The sequence below is a fragment of the Hippocampus zosterae genome, chromosome 13 (genome assembly GCF_025434085.1).
Source record: "Hippocampus zosterae strain Florida chromosome 13, ASM2543408v3, whole genome shotgun sequence".
Classification (NCBI taxonomy): domain Eukaryota; kingdom Metazoa; phylum Chordata; class Actinopteri; order Syngnathiformes; family Syngnathidae; genus Hippocampus; species Hippocampus zosterae.
This window is the reverse complement of record NC_067463.1, coordinates 6,739,664-6,755,272: the sequence shown is the minus strand read 5'-3', so window position 1 is coordinate 6,755,272 and position 15,609 is coordinate 6,739,664. Positions and strand designations below refer to the sequence as shown.

The following is a 15,609-nucleotide window of genomic DNA, read 5'->3' as shown; positions in this document are numbered from 1 at the left end:
GTACATCTGTCTTTTGTTGTCTACTATTGAAAGTGAAGAAAATGTTCATCTCCATTCATTTGAATCGGAAAAGATTTGTTGGTGGCCACACCGTGCCAATCAAAACAACCTTAGTTCTGGCCAAACCATGCACATTGAAATTAAAACCTTCCAATGCTTTTTGACAGCTAACCTGCATGTACAACCACATCAAAGATGAGTCGGACGCCACCAGCTTTGAGCTTTACCCTCGCGATATGCTGCTGTATTACAAGTAGGTGCATCGTCATCAGGCTGGTTGGTTTGTTTGCACTAACGCAAAATAGAAGAGCAGTTTGCGGAACTTTGGTGTGGTGTGTCCCTTCCACAGTTACTCGTTGGTGCCGCAAAACAGCTGCAGATCTTACTTTGAAGAGCTTGCAGAAGCCGATTTCTCCGTCTTCTCTTCGGTGCTCAGCAGCATACCGACCGTTCTGTTTGAAAATGCCAAGAGCTGCCTGGTGAGTTCAGGACGCACACCGTCAATAGATTGGAAAAGACTGAAGACGTGCTACTTGGCCGTACAATTCATCTAGAAAATATCTAGGACTGACCTTCCTTTTTTTTCCACATAAAATTGTGACCCTTTACCAGGGGTCCCCCAACATTTTCCTGTGAGGGCCAAATAACTTTTCCCTTCTCTGACGGGGGCCGGGTTTGGTTTGTAACAAAAAGCGTGACGATCGCAGGAGGTGTCTCGACGTCAACATTTGTTGATTTCCAAAAAGCCGCACATAACCGGATATGAATCCGTTCTCGGCTTTTGACAGGCACAATATATGAAATAAATAATAACCAATAATTTTTTCTCTTACCTAATCTTTTCGCCATTAATCAACGTTTTTATTAGACAGGGGTGCATCGCAGATTTTTTTTTTGAGGGAGGGGTTTCGGAAAGACCACAGATGGAAGGGTGGAAAAGAATATTACGTTCTATGCATGCACAAGTCTCGATCACGTGGCCAGACTTGGGGGGGAAAAAATGCATCTCTGGTATTGTTCAGGGGGCCGGACGAAATGCGGCAGTGGGCCACGTTTGGCCCACGGGCCATAATTTGGGACCACTGTTTTACACCAAAATTCTGATTTTTTTTTCCTTCTGGAACCACTGAAAAGTATGTCAGGAAATGTTACTTCTTGTTTCTGATTAAATTGATGCTTTTATTCTTCGAAACCGATGCAATTTCTTTTTTACGTTTATGTTTTTAATTGACTAGAATTAGCCTGTACCACTCCAGTAAATGAGACATTCTTGTTTTACTGTAGTAAAGTGGACAGTAGCAAGAATAGTGATATCAAAGAATTAAAAAAAAAAGATCCATATTGTAGGTATTCCTTTCACAAAATTGCCCATTGATTCGTCAAGAACCAGTTGATTAAAAAAGAAAAAAATCCGAAGGGGCTGTAAACTCAAAAATACATTTTTTGGGGTTCATATATTGTGCACAGAGGAAGGAACATTGGGTCTAAGTGTAATTTTCTCTACGTTCTTCCCAAGGGTATCACCAACCAAAGTTTGAGCGAGAATGACATATCCGTCTTAGGAAACATGTGTTGCACTCTGGACGGCATCTATATCAGCAACTCGGACGCATCCATCCTGGGAAAATTGCAAAACTGTTCGGAGCTGAGTGAGGGCCAAGTCACGGCTTTGGAGGCTCTTCTGGAGAGCGGCAATACGACATACGGGTATGATGGCGGCGGAGATGCGGAAACCAGTATTTGTGTATTTTGATCGAGTATCAAGTTACAGTTTGTCCCCAAATACATGGTCCTGTCAATCGGATTACTGGAATTTAACCTTTGCCATGTTTGTTTCTTTTGTGTTGCTATGCAGTCCTCCGTCAAATTGGACAAAAGAAACCTTGGAGGATCTCGGGACTTTACCTCTCTTTATGACATCTAACTTCTACGAAAACTTCAACCGAGTATGTCGCACATAGTTTTTTTTCCCCCCATTTTATGGATTACTTCAGTGTTTCCCAACCTTCATTGAGCCGAGCCACATCATTGCATTTTTGTGTTTAACAACACCAAACAGTGAAGGCTCCAGCACGTGTCATACATTCTTTTTCATGTACAAATCGTATTTTTAGACAAATTGAGTGTAAGTGGATCATTTCCAGCAGGGCACCTGATTTGCTGCACTTGTTGCTTTAAAGGAAACAAAGCGGAGTTTCTTAAGGGACTTCCTGAAGGTTCTCAAGGAAAACGGTGTGGACAAACAGAAGCGCAAGAGCCTGAAGAAAGAAATGAGAAAGTCCATTCGAAATAAAGTGAAGCGATCACTCGGTTTGTCACAATTTTTTTTTCAACTCAATTCTCAGCTACTTTGCTCCTCCCAAAAAGTAGGTTGACCTGGAAATGTTTGACTTTGTAGAAAACGAGTGCACGGTCGGATCCATCACGCAGGTGACCATCAGTGATGAGGTCTTCCCGTTTGATTACTTCGACGTGAATCAGTTCAACTGCTGCCTCAACGCCACCGTCGTCAGAGACAACTTGGGCAGCATCACGGAGAAGGTGGACCAGGACGAGTACCTCAAGATCGTGCTGGAAAAGCTGCGAGAGGTAGACGCTTGTTTGCTGGAAGCTTAAATTTTTTAAATTGGTCATTCTCAAACTGGACGACAATCATCTTTCAATGAATGAACCAATTTAAAAAGTCGGGATATCATCACTAGGGGAAGTATCTAAATTGCTACCATTGACTGTAAACTAGGTCCTCTCTGTTCGCAGCCCTGTTGTGAGTGGAAGCGGTTGCACGTAAGCTCGTGACGATGGATAGATATTGAATTTATTGCAATTACTTTTGATAAAGTTGCCTTCACTCGTCTAAACAAGGCATTCTCATGACTATTCCGTTTATGAAAGATGAGTTAAGCGACAAAATCCACACGTTTTTGGACATCTCGGGCGGGGCAGCCATTTTGCCACATCTCACTGGAGGCCTAACGTTTGCGAGTGTTTACGAAGTTAGCTAATGTTCTCGTCAGGGTTTTTTCAAGGTGGCAAACGTTCTCCAGAAGCTGGCCTGTACTTAAACTATAAAAGCATTTGCGACCTTGAACAAACCCTGCCGAGAATGCAACACTAGCTATCTTGGCCCCTCAGTGGGATATGGACTTCAGTATAGTGCAGTAACACTGAAATAAGTACATTTAAAATAAACCCCCAAAACTCATCTATAATATGAATTGACCAAAACAAAGAACATTTTCACAATAATTATACTGACATGTTGAAAGTTGTATAAAAATGTCTTTTCAGTTATCTTTTTTTTTTTTTTTGACAAATAAAATCATGGATTCTGATTGGTTCGAAGGCGTATGCCGACCACTCAAGCATCCCGGCCGATCAGGTGGAACTCCTGGGACAGGCGTCACGTCAAGCCACCAGTGATGACATCATCTTGTGGAACGTCACTCTGGTGGACACGCTCTCCTCTCTCATGGATTCCTCCAACGGGCCCTGGAACTCAAGCCTGGTATGGGAACGGCATGTGTCAAATTCATGCTACAAACACTCGAGCAGTTCTTGTGAAGGACATGTTTGGTTCTCCGTGCAGGCGAAGCAGATCATCACCAAATATCTGAGTCACAACGGGAACATGCTCGGCAGTACCGAGCTCAACGTCATCGGAGGAGACAACCTGTGTTCCCTAGACGCTAATGTCCTACAAGGCATTTCGGCACAAAGTCTCAGGTATTGTGTGGCATTGTCAACCAATGCGCTGTTGTTGATTGACAAACCCATGTTAGGATTTGTTCTAATTTGTTTTATAGGCTTTTTAAATGTCTGATTTTAGTTGCTTTTTAATTCGTTTGAGTATTCATTTTAGTTTTTTAAAAATGTATTCAGAATTTATCAAGTTACAATAACATGATTTATTTAAAGTATGTCCAGAATGCATTTCAAGTGTTATATTCTACACATTTTACCAGACAATTCTACACACAACACCCTTCAATTTTGAGCTTCAAGGCAAAGACTGTTTTCTCTTAAAAAAAAAAAAAAAATTAAACATTCAAACGTCACCACTTTGTCATTTTTGGGTGCTGTTGGTAGAAAAAACATTTTTAAAATGATCACCTGCTTAATTAAAAATTTGGATATTTTCACATAGGGGTGGACTCACTTTTGTTGCAAGCTGTTTAAAAATGAATGGCTTGGTGCTGTGTTATTTTGCATTTACTGTACAATATAAACAAAAACATGAAAAAAAGTAATGTTCCCTCCAGTCTGACTTTATGCCTAATTCACATGAGAGTGTGGTGTCGCCCGTAGAGACGCAAGTGTCTTGAATGTGTCCATCTGCACTCCGGCGAAAAAGCAAGTTCTTTTCATCATCGCCCTCAAAGCTTTTGGAGGAACCACCCGCTCAACCGTCTCCACTGCGGAGTACCAGTTCATGGAGCCGTATCTTGGTAGGCCAACACCCACGATGCTTCCCAAGCTGCTCCCATTGTTGAAACAATTTTCCCCATGATGTAATAATTTTCACTCAAAATGAAGGTGACTTCAACTTCTTTTTTTCTACTTCAAACTGCAGGGGGCGCACCGCTAGATTACATTCGAACTCTGGTGAACGCCAATATTAACATGAACCTGGAAACATTCGTTTCGCTCAATCCATCTGCTGTTATGGTCAGTGTGCACAGGTGCCGTTTCAATGAACTCATTTGTTGAAGTTGTTCACGCATGTCTTTTCCCCTCGCCCAGGCCATGAGTGTAGGCGACGTTCGCGATCTTCTCGGCACCAACTTGCCTAACATAAAACGGTACGAAAACCAAGAGCTGGTGAGGGAATGGATCCAAAGCCAGAGACAGTCTGAGCTCAACCAACTGGGAGTGGAGCTTCAGGGAGGGAGAGCTGACCCCACAGTGGCGCCCACGGCCATCACCGCCGAGCCTAACCAGCCATCATCATCAACAACCCAAAGCTCCAGTGGTGAGTGTTCCGAACAAAAAAATGAGAAAATGAAATCTTCAAAACAAAAACTGAAGATTTTATAGCTGCGGTCCGGTTTTCCATATCTGCACTGCAACAGTTAGCTAAGGGGTGGAGCGGCACGTCAGATCATCTCTTCTGACACAAAGCCAAGAATCGGCTAAATCTAACGTGACTTCCTGTTTCAGGTACCCGTGTGAGCGCAAAGGTCGACGCACTCTTCCTCCTCATCATCCTCCTCTTCACTTCTATGTGACTGACCAACTGAAGAATATCAAGAAAAAAAATCAGCGATCAACCCCATTATATAACTCAGTGATTCCCAGCCGATCATCGGATGTGCTGTGCGATATTATCCAATTTCATTATTTCAAAAAAAAAGTAATTTTTATTATAAATAATTTATAATAATGTCCACCTTTTGATGCCAGTGATGCATACTGAATGGCAAAATTCAATACTCTACTACTTCTGACATCTAGTGGTGTACAGCAGCAGTACCCAAATCCAGTCCTCCAGAGACCCCCCCCCGCTCCACCCCATTTTCGAGGTTTCCCTCCTTCAACGTCTAAAACAGGCAGGATAGGGGCGAGGACCAGACTTGGGCACTGCTGCTCTACACCGCTAGATGGCAGAAGTCCAATTAACTTGTACAGTCACCGGTTGCCTATTGCACAGCAGAATAAGAAGTGGTCGATTAAACAGGATCAGATTTAAAAAGAAGCCCATTTGTGAGTAACCTTACACAACATCATCAATATTTAAGTATATTGTTAAGGAATTATTCCGCTAGAAGTAGTAGTAGAACATTGTTGAATTTCATCTTGGTATGAGAACTATTGACACTAGTCTCTCTCCTGAACATCTGCTGAAGTAGTTAAAACAAAGGATGTACTTTGAAGTTTAGAGCACATCTCCCTTTGGTTAATTAACGGCCCCCCAAGGGTTTTTATTGCCTCCACTTCCTCATAAAAGTCCCTGGAGGCTCTCAAGTGCCCTCAAAGAGGAACCCTAATCTCAAGATCTGTGACCAGCAGCAGTGGTCTATACTTTGTCATCATATCAAGATCGAACTTTGCTTGATCTTCCTTATTTCTGCTTTTTACTTGGTTATGGTGTTGTTCCTTCCTGTTTGTTCAGACACTGAAAGAAACAATGTACAAATGCGGTTGAAGGTATTTCCTGCTCAATGTTATTACAATCAACTTTAGTGCCCTCGGCCCCCACCACTTCTGGGGCCCCCCTCCGCGGGACATGTTTTAGAGGAGCTGTTATCTCCGGTATCTTTGTTCCTGCCATCGCACCAAATGGGGGGTAGTGGTGGTCTGGTCTCACCTCACCGCTCCTGGCTTCCTTCGGCCACACCGGGTCAGATGACATGTAACTTTCTTTGTTTCGGGATTTGCATGGGAGGCGTACCTCCCAGCCTCTCATTATCATATTGTCTCTATATAATCTCATGAATGTGTTTCTTCGGGGCTTCTGAAAGGACTCTGAACTCTCAGAAGCCCAAATCGATTTGTGTTGCGATAAACGGAAAACGAACGACTTGGTGTTGTGTCTTTATTCCACTTTGCAGAGGTATAAAAGGACTTGTGTCCTAGGAGAGCGAGAAGCAAACGAAAAGCTGACTCTCCTCAACAAAATACAAACACACACAAATACTTTTTCTTTGGTGGTATGTGATTAGATTTTAAGTTTAAAAAATGCCTGTGGTCAATAAAGGTTGAGAATCACTGACATAACCAGATACTGTATTTAGATACTTATGCAATGATTTTGTATATTAGACATGTATTTTTGTGCTCCAGTGATTAAAATATACAAATAAAAGGTAGTTTTGATTGACACTGTCAAAGTGGTATTCATTTAATGTGCGTCTGTGCCGTTTCAAATATTTGTGGGTTCAACTACCACTCATGAAAGTAGAAAAAAATGCAGGATAGCAACAAATTTTAATCCGTAAAAAAACGTTTCAATACGTCACACAAACTATTGCAGGATCTCAGTACGCCTGGATTGTTCCATATAAATGACAGTTTAGTGATTCAAGTGTAAAAATAGATCAATTGGATCACCTTTGCAACACAATAGCCATTCGAGTGTTAAAACTGAAGTCATGTACAATTATCAAGACACTTAGAAGTCATTGGCACTGAAATCCAATACTTAATACTGTATACTGAATCATTAATTACGGCCTACCACCAAGAAGGTGCCATTTGTCATTGTTTTATTTCACCCCACTCCAAAAAAAGTCACAAAAAAAATAGTATGAAATTATTTCTCCTGCTATCAAATCGTTTGATGGCTGTGATTGTAAAAATTAGAAGCGTTAATGGAAGCACAATCAGACGGACACCTGTGACATAAGATTGCACAAAATGGCGGCGTCTGCTGAACAAAAACTGCATATTGGAATGTAAATTTGTCTCACCGTAATCAATGCGCTTAATTATGTCCCAATAACAGACGCACTAAAAGGGCTGTGGGGCCAGTTATGTCAAATTGGAAAAACAATATACAGTACCCGTGTGATGTGAGAAATTATTTTTTTCTCTCCTGAGTGATGTTAGATGGCCTTATGAATAATGACCGTCTTCAAATATGACGGTTCGTGTTTAAAAGAAGCGTGCAATGTTGGCCTTGGTGGCGGTCTGCAAAGTGCTAAGTCTTATCCACTGGTTTGCTTATCACAACCGTGATTTTGAAACCGCAGTCCGCCAAGCCAGTTTCACTCATCCACACGAAATTTGGTAGGCACGTCGATCATGAGAAGACCCGGAAAAAAAGTCAGACTTCCAATCTATCCCTTCACATCCCGGTGCTCCTGTTTGCCATAGCAACGGTCAGGAAGCCAAGTGGCTTCCCGCCGGCGGAACAGGAGGCTCCCCCTCCGCCTCCGCCTCCTCCACAACTTCGGGCTCCGCCGTTTCCTTCAAGGCCCTCAGCACCATCCTGAGCAGCGCGTTTTGGTTGAGCAGATTCTGCGAGGCGTCAGCCAGCTCCCGCAGCCGCCGCAAGGCCTCGGCCAGTTGTCGGCTCTTCTCCCGCCGTCGCTCCTCCAGATGGCGTTGTTCCCGCCGCAGCTCGGCGTTCTGAGCTTCCAGTCCGCGAGCGTCCAAACGCAGCTGCCGGTTGTCACGCCAAAGTTGCGCCAGCTGCTGGGAGAGCAGCTCACGGGTGCGGTGCAGCGTCCGTACCTCGCGCTGGACGGCTTCCAACTCGGCGCGCAGGACGGCGCTGCCGGGACCCGAAGCGTCCGCCGCGCCGGTTGGTGAGGATTTGTCCGTGTCAGGGAGTGAGCCGGAATGCTTGAGGATGAAGCGGAGGAGGTTTGGAAGAGTGATGGGAAGATCATCTGGAAATTTCACGCTCAGCTCTTTTCTTCAAACACAAACATACAACTATGAAAATGACATTGTCTACTTTTAACCTGACGGCCTGTCAGTGATGGCCGTTAGGGATTGCCAAAGTCATCCTTTTCTATAAAACTGTCTCCCCCCCCACCTCCCTGTTTTCTGAGCACGGAGACAAAAAAGACATTCGTAAAAAGTGATTTTTGTTTCCTATTATAAATCCTGAGAGACTCACACTCATTCTAACAGATTCCTCTTACCTGTATCGTGGGAAGAAAAGAATGGAGGGAACACGATCCACCATAAATTCCCACGGGAGGTCGTTGCGTGCAACATTCACCCTGCGTGGCAAATAACACAAGCCAAAATTTTGGGGGGAATTTTTTAAAAATCAAACATGCAAGTAGACATTTCTCTGTGATTTCTGTGAAATCTGCCCTTGTTTTTCATACACATGAGAAAAACTGTATTGTTAAATCTGCATCAAAAAATGCATTTATGGATGCACAATGCCAACATCTGCCTTACAATATGCGGTTAGCTAGTGTAATTTAATTTAAAAAAAACTTTTTTAACAAATGTTTTTGTCCTATTTTTGTTTTTATGTGGTGACAATATCATTACGGTCTTTTCTACGGGTCAATGACGATTGTGATGAAATCCCAGTTTCCATCGTTCGTCATTTGTTAGCACAAAAGGCAACCGTCAGTGTCGGATTGACGGACTTTCTGTCAATACTGACGAACGCCCACTTCTGGCAATGATGCATGTCAATTTTAATCGATATTTATCAGTCAAGGGACAAATTCAATTTGCAAGTCAAGGCACGGCTGGTACTGTATAGTCATACCTGGCGAGAGTGACACCGCTGTGGCGCTGCAGCAATCGAGCCAGCTGGATGAGGACGTGGTTGAGAACGGAGCAGAAGCCGCACCATTGTGTGTAGTAGAAAAGCAGTACGTCCTGCAACACAACAACATCGGAGGATGCTGATGAACCCGATCGGAGGAAGGTGAGGGTGTGACGATAGACATGCCCAGCACCTTTTCAACATCCATGACGTAGGACAGGAAGGAGGACGTGGTCAGTTCGGTGATAAGCGGCTGCGGAGGCTCATCGTGCTGCTGCTGGGATCGGTTCTGACGCGTAACTCGGTGTTCTCTCGGCTCCTCGCCCACCAAGTGTCTGTGCAGGAGGCTGTAGGGGGCGCTGAAGTTCATGATGAAGGCCTCTGGAAGAAATGGACACACAATCACAGGGTGTCATCATGTTGGAGGGGGCGGGACATAAATTGTGCCGTGGATTTTTGGGTCTCTGTGGATTATTTCAAAATCAAACCATCCTTGAATCTTATCGCACCCCCCCCCCCCCCCCGTATCGAGTTAATTATCGAATCATCTTTCTTTTGAGAGGTGCCCACCCCTAAAAGTCAAGTTCTCTCAAGACAGCTGGTTCTCTCAAGACGGCTCCAGTCACCCCCGTGACCCTTGTGAGGATAAAGCGATTTGGAAAATGGATGGATGTAATTTTTTTTTTCCTGTTCGTTCATTATACTAGCCATGATTATTACTACTGCTAACTGGTCGAAGGTTTACCTAGTGACTCGGTGAGTGTGGCGGAGGGGGTGCGCTGGAGCACATAATGCACCTCGTCCTTCAAGTTCACGATGGCCGCAAAGGAGCCGTCGCCCTGCGCGCCGGTTTGCCGGTGGCGCCATGAGGAAGAGTTTCCCTTTCCCGGTGCCCCCAACCTCACCGCCAGCGGCCAGTTGAGCTCCATGTCCAACACGTAGAACCTGAGCGTCTTGTTGGTCTGACAGCCGAGCCCCTTGAGGGCATCGGACGAAGACGTGACAGTGGACGAAGTCAAACGGGACGGCGCCTCTTTGGTTTTGGAGTTGTTGCTAAGCTGGGGATGGAATTTCCCGCAGCAGGCACTGTGATGGCTCAGCGGGCTGTAGCTGAGGGCGAAGCTGCGACAATGAAGGTGAAGGCAGAAGCGCTCGGATGTGGACTGCAGCGTAGGGCGTGACGAGCAGCGCGCCGACGACGTCGGGCACACGTCGCACCACGCGGTGGAGTCGGGGGCGAGCACGGAGTGGCAGCAGGGCACGCTGGAGGTCAAGCGTTGCTTCCGCGCGTCGCAGGAGTGATAACGTAAGGCCACGTCCGCAACCTAGGGTGGAAAAACAGTCCAAAGTAGAGAATGCAATTGCGGGAAAAGTGAGAATTTTCAGAATGAAGAAGCCCCAATGTGAGACTTGAGATACAAGTTTAATTTTCTCCTTGACAACACTCGTAACTTCACACCATTTTAACTCAAATCATCTTTCCCCATTGAAATCAATGGAAATGCCATTAATCTGTTAGAACCTCCTAAAAAAATACTACTACTACTACTACTAATAATAATAATAATTACTTTTTGGGCAGGGGTGGAGAAAATGGCACTATATTATACTTTATGAAATAAATATGTATATAATAAAATACAATTGAACAGTTTTTGTCACACTTCCTGCTCCAATGCACATTTTGCTGCTCAATCTGGTTTACATCCTTTGGCCAACTGGGGGCAGTATAAGTCAAAAGGATATGGCGTACGCCATTGTAATGCAGACTCAGCTCGGCTTCTCGTGTATCGCAGTAACAGTCATTATTCGGTGAGGATAAAGAATATATACCTGTGACTTTTGTTATATTATGTGTGTACACGTATTGCCATTAGTGTTCAAATATTAGTTGCAACAACATTGCCACTTAGATGCAAATTGTTCGCTGAACTTCAAGAGTTATGATGGAAAGTTTGAATGATGTTGATTTAAACTCGCATCCCAAGGCACCGCGGTATTGTATTGCTTTTTTCTGTGTGTATGCTAATAAATTATTCATTCATTCATCTTCCGAGCCGCTTGATCCTCACTAGGGTCGCGGGGGGTGCTGGAGCCTATCCCAGCTGTCTTCGGGGAAGTGGGCGGGGGACACCCTGAATCGGTTGCCAGCCAATCGCAGGGCACACAGAGATGAACAACAATCTGGGCTCACACTCACACCTAGGGACAATTTAGAGTGTTCAATCAGCCTGCCACGCATGTTTTTGGAATGTGGGAGGAAACCGGAGCACCCGGAGAAAACCCACGCTGGCCCGGGGAGAACATGCAAACTCCACACAGGGAGGCCGGAGCTGGAATCGAACCCGGTACCTCTGCACTGTGAAGCCGACGTGCTAACCACTGGACTACCGGGCCACCCGGTAATAAATTTCTTCTATTTAATTTAAATGTGGATGCATGAGGGAGTTTTTGTAAAAGGTCTCATTCAACTTTTTTTTTTTAATTGTTCAGAAAAGAGGAATTTGGAAGTGAGCTTTTTCAGGAGGAGTGAAAGGGCAAAAATAAAACAAAGACTTTTGGGGCAGCGTACATATTGAGTCTTGGTTATGTTTCCTAACATGACCACGTCGTTCCTTGTGCGCTTACCTGCCGCAAGAGGCCGTCGGGCTCGGAGACGAGGGGATCGTGCGGCAGGAAAAGCAATAGCGCCGCCCCTTTGGTCAGTTCATGTTCCAGTAGCCAAGACTTTGTCCCCGGCGGCTGCAGCCACTGCAGGACGCTCTCGTGGTGCTCAAAGACCCAGCTACATACAGCACGGGACGTGAAGTTGCGTTCCCATCGAGGGAAAACCTGACAAGCAATGCGACAACGCTGTTATTTGAGGACAAGTAACGTTCCTTCCCATCGCTTGTACGCCGAAATCTTCAGAGCGGATGCCGAGGGAGTCGTCGTGCGAGGTCCGTCGTAAAGGCGACGCAACAAACCCGTTGAATCGTTTTCCAGCATTTAAGTCGCCCATCCTTGATGTGAGTGCGCCGAACGTGGCGCCCGGTGTTTCTTTACTCACCAACGAAGAGTTAAATCTTCTATGGAGATAAACGCTTTCGTCCTCTTTCAACGAGATGGCCTCTGCCACCCGGCTGTTGGTGACCACCCCGAAGCGGACCACGCCGCGGAAATCTGTAAGGCGACGCCAGGGCTGAAGATTCCGCGAGAAGCGACAAACCAGACACTCGAGGTGATCTCGTTACCTCTTTTTAGGGCCTGCAGAGCAGAGGCGAGATATGTGGTGTAGCCGGGCGGCTGAGGTGAAGAGTTAAACTGGAAGAAGCCCACCACTCGGGGCTGGGAAGCAGAGAGACATTTAAGATCCAAACGCACTCCATAAAAGAAAGAAAGAAATACAAAATGTCATCAAAATATTGCAGACGTGTATGACGATGTCCTCGTTACCTCGTGACAGGAGAGGAATTCCAGCACCGCATCTCTTGACGGGAGGTACGTGAGCGGCGTCATCACTCGGAGGATAAAACTTTCCACATAGCCCGCCACGAACGGACCCTTGTACTCGATAGGCCCGAACCTGACGTAGCGAGGCGAGTTAGTCAGGTGTCAGACAAAAACTGTATCTACGCAGAAATGGCCTCGACGCCGATCGGCAGATTTAGTTTCAGCACTGTCGATACAATCGCAGTCTCGCTACAGTTACCTTATTGATTACTTGCGTGAAAAAGTAATTTGGTTACTTTTCTCATGGCTTGATTTTGAAAGTAACTCAGATTACAAGTTACTGTAACAGTGCTTAACATGAAAAATGACACCCGGTTTTGCCAGTTCTTTGGATGTGATGTGATTTTTAACGCTGAATAAAATGTGTTTATTTAAAAAAAAAAAAACTAAAAAAAAAAACCTTTTTGATTGAACATATCCGTTTTTTAAAAATATGTTTTCTAGACTTTACTTAACATAAATATTTTATTTATTGCTTTTTTGGGATAAAATATGAAATAAAGGCCTTCCTTTTTACATATTTAACCATTTAATGTTGTAATTGCAAAACATTTATATTGTGCATGGCTTGTAAAAATGACACTGTGGGGACTTCCTCCACTCACACCATCTGCACAGTGATCCATTTTTTTCGGCGGGCGGGGGGGGGGGGGGTGCATTTCACCACACCAGATTAGACACAAGAGGGTGACAGTTTTTGGTGATCTGATAAGAATACATTCACAACAGTAATAACTACCAAAAGACTTCCCTTACTGTCGGTAAAAGAGGTGGATGATGGGATACTTGAAGAAGTGATTGACCCTCCTGCACTTGCCTTGACTCCACCAGCAGTTGATGGCCACAAACTGCACCTGTGGGTTCGATAATGACCACTCGTATTATATATGTCGGTGGTGCTTTCAGTCAACTTGTCTCAACAGCACAGCAATTCGACCAGGTGCATTATCGTAATGGTTTTGGAACCACAAATGCTGATTGGATCAGGCTTTTCAAAGGTGGGGTTTATAGACTGAAAAATATTACAACCTTCTAATATTATAACGTTATAATGATCTGACAGCATCGCAGCACATTAAACAAAAGACGCAAGATTGGCGCAGGACAAAATTACTGTCATATGAATCTCCAATCACTTGAGTCGTTTTCATAACAGGCCTGTCTGCAGGCTACTCATGGGGTCCGTGGGGGTTACTCGTGGGCATTACATTTGTAAGTTATTTGTTGCTTGGTACCTGTTTAGCCAGTTTCTTGGCGACCAGCTGGACTTCCTGCCTGGCGGCCATGGAGTGGGCGCACCACGGTGCGTAGAAGAAGACAAAAGACACCTCAGCCACACTCCTGAGACGCTCTACCTAGTGATGGAAACCAAGTCACATACTTCAGAATACAAGTATCACCTCAAAAAATACATGGCATTCAAAGTACTACCCTCATGAGGGAGATGTTTTATTCCCAGCAAGTATATGTCAGATTTTTGGAAGCCACTTAAACATAATGCACGGCTTGAACGTTTGTGCAATTGCGATTGTTTTTTTTTTTTTTCGCATACCATGAAAGAAATCCAACATACTGGCAAGTGAGTTCAAGTGACCAGTGAGTCAAGTTGTGATCTTACCTGATCAAGCTGACCCAAGTAGAGGTCCACGACTGGGGATTCAGGGGAGAAGAAGCGAAGTGGCGGTGGAGCTGCTGCCACCACGTTCCTTGCACGACTGCAGATAAAAGCACACATTTTATTTAAAAAACGGATTTCCTCAAACAGTGGCTGTTTGTGTTAGTCAATTTTGATGTGGTACTTGGTGTAAAAATGTTGAGATCCACTGCTTTAAACAACATATATTTGACCATAAATGGTAGCAATACAAGCAGATGAAGCATATATTCTTTATCCTCAGCAAGAAGCAACTCATGTGAATGCAGCTTGGTTGTGACAGTCTTCTTCTCTGTTCCATCATCAAATCTACACATAGTATATGTCTGTATTACACTACCGTATGCCAAAAAGGTGCACACACCATAAAGAGCAGCACAACGTGCTTTAAATTATCACGACGCACAAACTGTTTTGAGATTCGAGTGTTCTGGGATGCGAATGCGATGTCACAGTAGGAATTAAACGCGTAAAACTACCGGTAGGCACGGCAGTAATTGGATAAGGAGAAGCTAATGCACAGACGGAGCGAACCGTGTCTTACAGAGGTTCCTGGATTTCCTCTGCCAATTTCGGCCGAATTGCGTCGCGTCGCGTACCTGCATGTGAACTTGACCGCCAGTACGAGCAGAACTCCGAGCACGACGGCCCCGCACAGCAGAGCCGGTCTCCGGGCCATCAGACTCAGCACCTGCCGGAGACCAAGCTGCGCACGCCGCAGCATTACAGCCCGTCGGCGGCTCCTCCTTGTCCCATTGTATTTAATACGCCCCGGCGGCGGCTCGGTGCATCCATTTGCCCGACGTCGGTCCGGTGAGTAGGGGAGTAGCTACATTGGATTGGACCTAAGCATACACGGCGTAAAAGCTACTCAAATACGATCCGACCAACCTTTCTTCCACACGTAGACTTTTCACTTCCGCAACAATGACATCAGGGACCATCTCAGAAAAGCTTTGGAGGAATTTAAGACACTCTGACCGTAACATGAACATGTATTGAAATAGGTGGATTACCTTTAAAAATATTCAAAATTATAATGTCGTAACATAGATTCCAAATACTCACTCATAATATGCCCTCGTAAAATATGCGTGTTGAATTTTACGGGGTCTTGATAGACAGTCCCTAGATATAGTGACGTCGACGGTTTGACCCACTTGTTCAACGAAGAATTGAAATACAGTATTTAAATACTTTCTGGGTGGGGGCTATCTATCATAAAGGACGGATGTATGTTAAAAATGTATAAAATATTATTTCAAAAATATATACATATCTATGC

The 15,609-nt window shown here is 44.6% G+C and overlaps 2 protein-coding genes across 4 annotated transcripts in view; one reads left to right on the top strand and one right to left on the bottom strand.

Moving 5' to 3' along the window:
* Positions 1 to 5,740, top strand: part of LOC127613259 (uncharacterized) — a 32,071-nt gene extending 26,331 nt beyond the window's left edge. The window contains exons 54-65 of one of the 2 annotated variants that reach the window (XM_052084201.1): positions 168 to 253; positions 350 to 479; positions 1,517 to 1,707; positions 1,856 to 1,946; positions 2,181 to 2,310; positions 2,399 to 2,589; positions 3,344 to 3,505; positions 3,587 to 3,723; positions 4,306 to 4,445; positions 4,571 to 4,665; positions 4,741 to 4,966; positions 5,158 to 5,740. In XM_052084201.1, the coding sequence (XP_051940161.1) occupies positions 168 to 253; positions 350 to 479; positions 1,517 to 1,707; positions 1,856 to 1,946; positions 2,181 to 2,310; positions 2,399 to 2,589; positions 3,344 to 3,505; positions 3,587 to 3,723; positions 4,306 to 4,445; positions 4,571 to 4,665; positions 4,741 to 4,966; positions 5,158 to 5,225 (1,647 nt within the window). In that variant the 3' untranslated portion in view covers positions 5,226 to 5,740. Of the gene's footprint in view, positions 1 to 167; positions 254 to 349; positions 480 to 1,516; positions 1,708 to 1,855; positions 1,947 to 2,180; positions 2,311 to 2,398; positions 2,590 to 3,343; positions 3,506 to 3,586; positions 3,724 to 4,305; positions 4,446 to 4,570; positions 4,666 to 4,740; positions 4,970 to 5,157 lie in introns of both variants that reach the window. The other variant, XM_052084200.1, reaches the window with a different exon arrangement.
* Positions 5,741 to 6,905: 1,165 nt separating this feature from the next.
* Positions 6,906 to 15,268, bottom strand: txndc11 (thioredoxin domain containing 11). Of its 2 annotated transcripts, none has more exons than XM_052084219.1 (13): positions 14,924 to 15,268; positions 14,289 to 14,385; positions 13,906 to 14,025; positions 13,427 to 13,524; positions 12,614 to 12,743; positions 12,412 to 12,505; positions 12,228 to 12,340; positions 11,807 to 12,010; positions 9,924 to 10,503; positions 9,372 to 9,559; positions 9,179 to 9,291; positions 8,589 to 8,669; positions 6,906 to 8,356 (listed from the first exon to the last, which is right to left on the bottom strand). In XM_052084219.1, the coding sequence occupies exons 1-13, from the start codon at positions 15,046 to 15,048 to the stop codon at positions 7,819 to 7,821; spliced, it is 2,481 nt and encodes an 826-aa protein (XP_051940179.1). In that variant the 5' UTR covers positions 15,049 to 15,268; the 3' UTR covers positions 6,906 to 7,818. The 2 variants fall into 2 exon arrangements, with proteins under 2 accessions (XP_051940179.1, XP_051940180.1); XM_052084220.1 differs by having other exon boundaries at positions 6,906 to 8,283.
* Positions 15,269 to 15,609: the final 341 nt, after the last annotated feature.